Source organism: Megalops cyprinoides, chromosome 12 (genome assembly GCF_013368585.1).
Source record: "Megalops cyprinoides isolate fMegCyp1 chromosome 12, fMegCyp1.pri, whole genome shotgun sequence".
Lineage (NCBI taxonomy): Eukaryota > Metazoa > Chordata > Actinopteri > Elopiformes > Megalopidae > Megalops > Megalops cyprinoides.
In genome coordinates, this window is record NC_050594.1 from 16719319 (window position 1) to 16729975 (window position 10657).

A 10657-nucleotide genomic window follows, 5' to 3' on the forward strand; every position below is an offset into this window, starting at 1 on the left:
CAGCTGGATATTTACTGAGGCAACTCTGGGTTAAGTACCTTGCTCAGGAGTGCAGCAGCCATGCCCCAGTGGGGAATCAGACCGCCAACCTGTCAGTTACTAGCCCTGCTCCTTACAACTGTGCTACACTACTTTCCCTTTTTACGATTAGAATGGTACCTGTGAGCCTCTATTCAAATTTGCCTCAGGAAAGATTGAAATTCCAAGCAGCCACGTCCTCCAAAGTCATTCTGACTGTTGCCGTGGTTTTTGTTGGTCAGATTCATCCAGCAGAAGCTGGAGCGAGCCACGCCTGCAGAGAGGCAGATGGTCTTCAGCGAGATCCTGCAGGCAGCCTACCAGCTTATGACGGATGTGTTTGGGAACTACGTCATCCAGAAGTTCTTTGAGGTGACCGCACGGAGCCAGTCCACTCCATAAACCTCTAACATTTTTTTTTTTTTAACGATGTGTTGTTGTGCAGAGGTGAGTTACTAGTTACAGATGCTAATGGCTATCTGGGTTTTTGATAAACAATCATTGGGCATGGATGGACCTAATGAATAAAAAAAAGTATTGCTTTTGCATTCAAGGTTTCACAAGCTAAAATTCTTATCATTCCCAAGAGTAAGCTGGGAATTCCTGTTGTCAGTTGGCAACGATATGCAATTGCAAGTTATTCAATGCATGGCAAAGGGAACAGAGTAAGACAGGAGGAGCGTGTCCGCACGAATGCGCATGGCGGATGAAGAGGAGGGGGAAAATATGGCTTTGGCCCACGTGTGTTGAATTGTGGCCGATATCACAGTTCAATGTAAATGCTACAGCTTTAGTTGTCCTATGTAATCTAAATTAGTTATAACCCAGTATGTGAACACTTACGCTTTTGGGAATGTGTCCTCAGCCTTGTTTAAGACTAACTGATTCGAAGAAAGGTTGATGTCGGGAAGCCATATTCCCACCAAGTTACGTAGAGAGCGAGCTAATATTCATACAGTCGTGAGCTTTATGTCGTGTGTCTTAGGATCATCACTAACAGTACTTCATAATTTAAGAGAGCACAAATAATCATAAACACAGGTTACAAACGCTAACCTAATGTAAACTTATGTAAGTAAGTAAAATAAGTAAAATTTATTTGTATAGTGCTTTTCGCAGCCATAAGTCACAAAGTGCTTTACAAGAGCATTACACAGCATAAAAGAGAAAAACATTGAAGATGAAGTGACCACACGAGCCACGTGTTTAAAAAGAACAAAACTAAAAAACACAATACATAATAAAAATACACAATGCACAATAAAATACAAAGTAAATACATAAAAAGCAGACCTGGTGCATACAGATTACCCAAACACCTGTCTAAACAGATGTGTCTTTAGCTGCCTTTTAAAAGAATCCACAGAATCAGCAGCTCTTAAGGGTGTGGGCAGAGCATTCCACAGTTTAGGTGCAACGGCCTCAAAAGCTCTATCGCCACGGGTCTTTAGACAGGTGCGTGGGAGAGAGTAAATTTAGCGTATTTGACCTAAGAGAGCGAGCTGATGAGTGAGGGTGAAGTAGATCAGGCACATAAGCAGGAGCCTGACTGTGCAAACATGTGGATATAGAAGGGAATTGGTCGTATTCTTGTACCAAAGTATAAAAGACTCGTGCTTTGTGTGCGGCCTCCGATGCTGTATCAGGTCCTTGCAAGTGTAATTGAGGAGCTGGTTAGAACTACCAAGCCCGATGATTAGACCTGTCAAGGGTTCCGACAGAACAGGATTGTTCTAAAGTAAAGCGGGAGAGACAGCAAGCCCGTTCGTCCGTGAGCTTTCTGTAGCGGCCAGATGTTATGTGTTTCCGGTGCATATAGCATTGGTTGTTTGTCCGTAACAATTAGTGAGAGGTGGTGAGGAGTGTGTCACTAGTGACATTGTTGCCAGCACTGTTAAGCCTCAGTAGTTTCTCTCTACACGCATCATACGTGTTTGTGCATGGCTGAGCCCTGTTTGTCCCTGCAGTTTGGGAGCATGGATCAGAAGCTGGCGCTTGCCACCCGGATTCGAGGCCACGTCCTGCCCCTGGCCCTGCAGATGTACGGCTGCCGAGTAATCCAGAAAGCCCTGGAGTCCATATCCTCCGACCAGCAGGTAATTGTAAGTTAGAGCCATTTCCTTGCTGTTGGGTCAGAATTCGGGACTCTTGGTTTTTGGTAGTATTGGTTATGTTATATATAGTGGTTTGACTCTGCGTCATTGTACTTTGTCAGTCTATGCAGTGTTGCTGTGGTGACATTCTACATATTATGTATTGTTTTATTTTAATGTTTGTGCACAAGGAGTTCCCTCACTTGCTTTAAAGCAGTTGTTATGGCATTGAGAGGCCTTAGCCTGCGCAGTTCCTTTTATACATTTATACAGCATTTCTCTGTAGAAGTGGTTAATGGCTTCAGTTGTAGATGTCAGAATAGATGTAGTAGGAATACAAAAGACGTAAACTGGTGGAGCTGAATATGTTCTCCTGATCAGGTTAATACTCCAGCATTGCTGAAATGGGTGAATGAATGAATGTTGGTGTGGCCCTCTCAAACTGACATGGTAAGGGAATGAACAAATGGGTGAACCTCATTTTGGCCCACTTAGTGTCAGGAGTGAATGAATGGCTGAATGTCATTTTGGCCCACTCGGCGTCGAGTGAATGAACGGGTGAACGTTGTTTCGGCCCACTCGGTGTCAGGAGCCAATGAACAGGTGAACGTCGTTTTGGCCCACTCGGTGAGCTGACAGGGGGATGGGTGAGTGAACGGGCTTCTGTGTCGCTGCAGAGTGACATGGTGCGGGAGCTGGACGGCCACGTGCTGAAGTGTGTGAAGGACCAGAACGGGAACCACGTGGTGCAGAAGTGCATCGAGTGCGTCCAGCCGCAGGCCCTGCAGTTCATCATCGATGCCTTCAAGGGCCAGGTGGGTAGCTCTGAGCACACCCCGGTTCCACAGGGCTCCCTCACACTGACAGCCAGGTGACCCGTCTTTCACCAAACTCTGCAGGGTTCAGGTAAAGGGTCACTGAGTCCATTAATACAGCCTTTTTAATGACTGGAAATGTAGAGGGACTTATGAAATGGCTGGCTTGAAAAGTAAATATGCAGCCTAATTGTAGCATTGAATGGAGAAAAGCAATGGGCAGTTCATCTGCTGAGTTGAATTGTCATTGAGGTGGACATTTTGATATCACCACTTGTCCTCAGTTGTTGCACAAAACCGTAAACCTGACCTGTTAGAGGCTACGCTGTTGTGATATGAAGCACAGGGATATGATTTTTGAAGTCTTGGTGAACCATTAGCTGCGCAGCGTGTTTCTGGTTGTCATGGCAATGTGCTTGTCATTTAAGTGGCCTTTTGTTCCTGCCAGGTGTTTGTGCTGTCGACCCACCCGTATGGCTGCAGGGTGATCCAGCGCATTCTGGAGCACTGCACCCAGGAGCAGACACTGCCCATTCTGGAGGAGCTCCACCAACACACAGAGCAGCTTGTCCAGGTGAGTGCAGCCGGGCAGGCCCCTGGTCTCGTTTCAGGCCTAGCTGTGTCCCCCTTCCCCATATGTCAGATCCAGGGATCACCACTGATTTACCCCAGGGCTTGTCTTACAGTCACCCAGAGCTGTAGAGCTCTTAATGTCGTTTCAGTCTTTGTTTCATTGTGTTTACACATTTCACAATGGCAGCTTAGGCTTTGGACACCTCATGTAAAATCATGAGAATGTATGTAAACGCATAGATATCTGCTGGCTCCACACATCATGGACATTGGTTAGTGATTGGCAGTATCGCAGAGTTGTAAGGAAGCAGCCCTGGGGTATTGTTGGGGTCCCCAGACTCACCTTATGGAAAAACGTGCTGGCTCCTCAGAACAGATCCCTTCCCCAACACTGTTTTTGGAATAAGAAAGGAAAAACAATCATTTTTTTCACTCTCTTTGCTCAAAATGTGCTTCACTCATTGATTGATCATCATTTTTCATATTTGACATTTTGCCATGATGTTGAAAGCATGCTTTTTTTCTTTTTTGATTGAAGCTAGGCGCTCTTTGTTTTGAATTTGATAGCTGAAATGTATTATGCCATTTTTTTTTTTGATGCATGCCTGGTTAGTGTAAGGTTAAAGTACAGTGGCCACTGTAGAATAAATACCACTGAATGTTTAAAGTAAGATTGAGCCATATGTTATTGCGTAATTGCATGTGTTTGCATGTGTGTTTACCTACAGTATTGTTTCTCATTGTTACTACACTAGTTAATTTGAAAGATATTCCCCATATTGAAATGATAAAGTATATTCATGCTACAAAATATTCAGAAAGCGAATGGAATAATTTTTCTTATGAAAACACCCCCCCTTATTTTATCTAGAAATATCAAGGAGTTTCATTGGAGATGACATCCAAAACTTTTTATACAGTGTCAAGCGATGCGCTGTTCAAGGTCAGACCACGCCCCTTCTCTCACATGGAGGGCACCCTCCCAGTCTCCGCCTCCTCCTTCTTGATCAATCTGCTCTCAGTGCTTGATGCATAGAAATCCTGTCAAGAGCATTGTGCCGTTTGAAACAACAACATAGCGCTCCTCGAATCCCCCTTAAGGCCGGCCGCACTGCACCTGGCCATGCCGTAATCCAGGTCACGCACAGAAGAGGCCCCCCCCTGTGGCACCTTGTGTGTTTACTGGGCTCACGTTTTGATAAAGTTCCAGTGAAAATGGTGGCATTGATTTTACTGGCTTGTGATTTATTTTTCTGTCAGTAAAGATTTAACTCTCAAATTGCCCTCATGACTGCTGAAAAACTGTGAGTCTAGTCTAGTATGTCTAGTATTACTGTGCGTATTTTTCCTGACAGAACTTGTGCCAAAGTCTACATGACATAAAACTAGTGGCTGTACTTTTGGCTGTAATAGAAGGGTCATCCCTTTCAAATTTCCCAAATTTGAAAATTTCAAATTTCATTTTGGAGTAATGTGATCACCATGCAAATCGTAGTCCCCTCTAATTTCGTATGTGTGAGAGTGCCGAAAGTTTCTCCCTCTCGTAGACTCAGAACAAACCGTCGTGTCCTTCTTGAGGCACATTTGTCTATGTTGTTGTGGCAAACACATGAAAATGCTCTTCCAAATCTTGCAAAGCTCTAGATGGTAGTTTGAATATTGAAAATATAAGAAAAAGTCCAATGTTTATTTCTCAGAAGATTTTTCTTTGTTTTCAGCATATTCCAAACCACAAACCTTTCGGTGTCAAAGACCAGTGTCCTCTGAAAGTTGCATTCATCCACTCATTGAACGGCTGTTTCTGTGGACAGTTCCATTGCTGGTTGCATGCAGCGTAGAGCATGTCTTGTGCAGTCACCCCCCACGTGGTTCATATCGATGTCTTCAGTGTATAGCATTGGTCACCTCTCTCAGTTCATTCCTCTCTTGTGTTCATAAGGGTTAAAAGTTTTCATATGGGCTGCATATCTTGTGGGGTGATGGCTTTTTCATATATAGTGTGAAGGGAAAGATTTAACTTCACATACCACCATCCAGTTGGTTAATGTGCAAAATGAGGTTTCCAGTGTACATGCAGAAGTTACAGAATTTTGATATACAGTATGCGTGGGTGGCATGAAAACCAGGCTCGAGGATACATCCAGCACACATATGACAGGAAGTAGATTAAAGCATTGAATATGTAGGCATGAAAACTTTTGAGTGGGCATCAAAGTAATGATGATTACCACCATGAGTACAATACACAAACCGATATGCTGCACTGCATTTTCATATTACGAATTATTAACCAGCTAGTATCTAGAGCATCAGATTTCAGGTATTTTACCATTTAAAATGAACACATCATAGAAATGGACCATAAGTCACTTACTGATCAACAGTGGAGATTAATTATACCTGCTGTTGGTGGAATATTTTTCAAGATTGTGTGCCCTGTTCATCAGTCTCTACAAGCCTGACAGTCTTGAGCCTGACAAAGCCTGACAGAGCAGGTTAAGTCGCACCTTAATTATCAACATGCACAGCAGAATAAATTTTATTTTCAGCAGAGTAACTGCCCTTGATCCAAATGTTTGTGGTGGAAACGTTTAAGCTTAAAGTAAATGTAACCCTCCTCTGCATGCATATATTTTATGGGGACAAAATTATCTAGATGCATTTTCATTCATTGAAGTGTTTTTTTATATATATATATACGTGTATATATAGTCTGCATATGAATAATTTAGAGAACTCATTCCCCGCCTCGCCTACAGGATCAGTACGGCAACTATGTCATCCAACATGTTCTGGAGCATGGCCGGCCGGAGGATAAAAGCAAAATTGTGGCGGAGATCAGAGGGAAGGTTCTGGCTTTGAGCCAGCACAAGTTTGCAAGGTAAGAAGTCAGAGTTAATCTCCCTTTTCCCTTTTCTGATGGTGCACCTGAAGATTTGAGAGGTCCCGTATCATCTTGTGTCCCTTTTAATATGGTTATCCTGCACCAGCAGCAGCTTTTGTGGGGCAGTGTATTACATGCAGCCAGAGTCTGAAGTACTCATGTATTTGTGCAAAATGCTGTAAAACGGCTGTGATTGGATGCTGTGCGCACTACAGAGAATTTCAACCTTTCATTTCATTTTATTTTACATGACATTGCGTTTCAAATAAGATTTAAATTTACAAACCTTAAAAATTGAGAGACTTGCACATATGAGTCAGGATTATCTTTCAGTTTATGTGGAATAATGAGCTCACTCGGGTATGTCTGAGCTCTTTCAGTGAGCTCTGGTGAGGAGCAGCATTTTGAAGTCTCTTATTTGATGGGGAGCCATGAAGAGAGGCAAGTGATGTGCTGGTAAATTCCTACAGTGCTATTCTGGAGTGACTGAGTGGAAGAAATATAGTTAAGGCTGCCGGGCAGCAGTGCATTGAAATAATTCAATATTAAAATTAAAATCAATGTTGTATTTTACCTTTTATGTGCATTTGCACAAAGCATCTTAGTTTTGCATTTTTTTAAATTTTATTTTATGAAAGAAAAAAACTACTCTGCATACCTTTGTGACAGACCAAATGAGTCCTCTGCTGATACGTCCCCTGTTTTCAGAGGAAAAGAAAAGCATCATCCAAAGTTCATCCAAATCATCTGTCATTAAAGCATGCCACTACTGACTAGTGGAGCTTCAGTCATTTTCCTTGAGACACAGATTTGCATAACATTTTAATAGCAGTGGAAGTTTATGCCATGTGTCTGAACCTGTCCGAGGAGAAGATTTAAAGGAAGCTGCCTTGTGAAACTCAGGTTTTACTACATGCAAATGTGTTGACTGTGGACTATTTCACTTTCACTTGTATTTTACAGTTTGTCACACCTTTTCCTTCTAACTTATTGTTTGCCCTTTTACATTTGTTTGGACAACCTATGATAGAGTTAACTTAAGGTGGAATGGGGAAATAGTTACAGATAAAGTTTCTAGGTCTAAGAGTGTGATTAAAGGGTAGAATATGTGTTATCTTTAAGTGTTGCACAGATGTGTTATTTTTTTACGCAAATATTTTGGCACGCTGCAATATCATGGTAAACTGCAAGAAAGTATTTCTTGCCCTGAGAGAGCACTTTGCATTTTGCAGGTTTATTCACGTTGCAGTGTTTTTTTTGATTAGGTTGTTTAATTTGCTTGATAGGAGCTGCCAGTTAACCCTGTTTTACCTTTGTTGTGAAGCGTTACTGGAGTTCGTGTAGCCGGTAACAATGGCAGCCGAGCCTGCCCCCTTCCGCCATGGCCGCAGGTCGCGACCCTCTCACCTTTGCGTTTCCTCCTCAGCAACGTGGTGGAGAAGTGCGTGACGCACTCCTCTCGCGCCGAGCGCGCCCTGCTGATCGACGAGGTGTGCTGTCAGAACGACGGGCCCCACAGCGCCCTGTACACCATGATGAAGGACCAGTACGCCAACTACGTGGTGCAGAAGATGATCGACATGGCCGAGCCTGCACAGCGCAAAATCATCATGCACAAGGTATCAATCGAGTGGAGCGTGTGTGTGTGTGTGTGTGTGTGTGTGTGTGTGTGTGTGTGTGTGTGTGTGTATGTGGAAATGTGTTGCCAGAGGTATGCATTTGTGTTATTCTTTGTGCTGGAAAAATAATGGTATGTTGCTGTGCCTATTCAGTGCCAGTAGATCATGCATTTATACCTGAGCTGCTCTCTTCCAGTCTTCAAAGGTCTCCTCAGTAGGAGCTGTAGTTGTGTGTTATGTAATTGTCAAGGACAAAAGACATGTTGCATAGGCTCTAATAAGCGGTCCCTTGGGCTAAAATGGGCATTTAATTGTTTGGGTGTCACTCTGAGATGAGCCTAATGTGCAAGTGGCCATTCCAAAAACAGAGCAGCTTAAAGCGGTAACTGCCCAAAAAAAATGAGGGTTTGTTCAGAAACTGCACTTGTCTGTGATTGGAAACGTGTTTTCATACCGACCGTCACTGCACCATCATTTCCTCAGACTTTCTGACAGCTTTTCTTTGCCATGCTCAGCCTCTCGTAAGCTGTGCTTCCCACAGCCCCCCGACGGCTGGAGCGAGCTTCCTCTGGTTTGCGTTATTGAGCCGTTCATCACGGGGATCTCGCTCCGCGCTGATTGGCCTGTCATCGCCCGGGTATCTGTCATCACAGCCGGCCCGCCGCTCTGCAATTACGGCGGATATTGCTTTCCCAGCAGAATAATTCACTTCTGCCTTCATAAAGCACAGCTGTGTGCGAGTCCTGTTGATGTGGATACCGGAGGGTTGGAAGTGCAGTTCTGCGGTCATCAGCAGTTGAGTTTTTGTTTGGGATTGAGTTCAGGGTTTAGAGCTGGGGGGTTTGCCCCAAATGCCTGTCCTCCAAACACGCAACATACCAACAATGATGACCTGATATGTATGAACTGTGTGTAGTATAGCATTATGTTAACTGTAGACATTTACATTGAAGCATGTTATAACACTGAATGTTGTAATACTGAATGTTTTATGTTTTGAATAATATTACAGTTGTAATGAGAAATACCAGGCAGAATAGAAAGGTTTCCCTTGAAAAGTGTCAGGCAGGTGATGGTGTAAAATTAATAATAATAAAAAAAAACACCACCTTAAAAACATTCTGTTTTGGAACTCTTCCGAGCAGACATTATACTTATGTAAGGCCCACTGTTTAAAGTATGCAGTGATCTAAAGCATTGCTTAGTGAATAGCCCTGAGCACTATGTTCCTTTTGGCCATCTCCCAGTATATACAGGCACTCAGAGGGCTGTAAGGATGTATGGAATACTGGCTTTGTAGCAGCCCACATGTCATCACATGACGTGGGGCATCATGTGTCATGTCGTTCTTCCATCCTCCTGTGCTTCTGTCAGTGTTTTCTGTCTCTCCACATGGGCTGGTGCTGGCCTCACAGTCCTAGCCATTTTCAGGACAGTGTCATATAGGCTGGTGGCTTTTTGCTTTAGCTTTTCCCACTGCCTGTTATGGCTGATTTTGCTTTAAACGACCAGTCCCCAGAGCAGTATTCATTTTCAGGTCAAACATGAAGGTCTTGGGGGCTTCTGACAGGCCCTCGATGTTTGGCCTCTGGCCAGCACAGCATGGATTTTTGAAAAACACTGGCACAGAAACTGTCCTCTGTATTCCTCAGTGCCTAGCTAATTTTCCAGTTACAAGGTCAAAGGTCAACCAGTTTTTCAACTTTTTGTTAACTTGGCTGCCTCTGCATGGGGTTTAATGAAATGTCATTAATGTCAGTTGTCATTGCTGCGTATTGACCGCCCTGCCTCAGAGAGCTCAAAAGAAGCGGTGAATGTAACGCTGAATGATGAGCTGGGTTGTTGCCCCACAGATCCGGCCCCACATTGCGACCCTGCGGAAGTACACCTATGGGAAGCACATCCTGGCCAAGCTGGAGAAGTACTACATGAAGAACAACTCCGACCTGGGTCCCATCGGTGGGCCCACCAACGGACTGATGTAGGACCCCCCCACACCCCCAACCCCCCCTCACCCACAGCCCCCCTTCCCACAGTGGGACACCCTCATGAAGGGAACTACCAAAAATCAACTTAACCTAAGAATGCTGTGACCATAACCTCTTTGCCCCTTAATGAAGACCCTCCACCAGCGGTCCGGGTCCCTCTTGTGGCCCTCGTGTGGCCTCATGCCTACAGAGCCATGTCGTCACTGAGCTGGGTAAAGCACAGAATGCTTGTACATGATGTAATTGTATCAAACTGGTTGTCATATATTTTGTAAATTTTTACCTTGTAAATTCGTTGTGTAAAATAAGGGTAGTTTTTAAACTGAAGTTTAGTATTCTTACAGTACACCAGCAAGTGACTTGATGATTCTGGCAACTCAGCACAACCGAGAAATCCCTCATGGTTTTTGTTTGTCTGTCTGTTTTTGGTTTCATGTTGCACCTCGTCATCCACCCTCAGCCATACGGAGAGGTTAAACACGCGTGCGCACTCAGGCACAGTTCCGCACAGGCCTAGCTGCTGTGAAACTGCATGGCTGACTCCAGTAACAGGGGGTTTTATAACTATCGTTAGTACAGCATGATCCCCTTTCGTGGGTGATTACACTCACAATTTAGCCCAGAGAAGAAATGTACGTGGAGGTACATCTGGAGCTGGGGTGGCTCA

General features: G+C 44.0%; 1 protein-coding gene across 1 annotated transcript in view; it reads left to right on the forward strand.

The window, feature by feature from the left end:
• pum2 (pumilio RNA-binding family member 2) overlaps window positions 1-10019 on the forward strand; it is a 29797-nt gene extending 19778 nt beyond the window's left edge. The window contains exons 16-22 of the mRNA XM_036543031.1: window positions 261-390; window positions 1986-2114; window positions 2789-2926; window positions 3375-3500; window positions 6259-6380; window positions 7810-8002; window positions 9856-10019. Of these exons, the coding sequence (XP_036398924.1) occupies window positions 261-390; window positions 1986-2114; window positions 2789-2926; window positions 3375-3500; window positions 6259-6380; window positions 7810-8002; window positions 9856-9987 (970 nt within the window). The 3' untranslated portion in view covers window positions 9988-10019. The remainder of the gene's footprint in view (window positions 1-260; window positions 391-1985; window positions 2115-2788; window positions 2927-3374; window positions 3501-6258; window positions 6381-7809; window positions 8003-9855) is intronic.
• The last annotated feature ends 638 nt before the right edge of the window (window positions 10020-10657 follow it).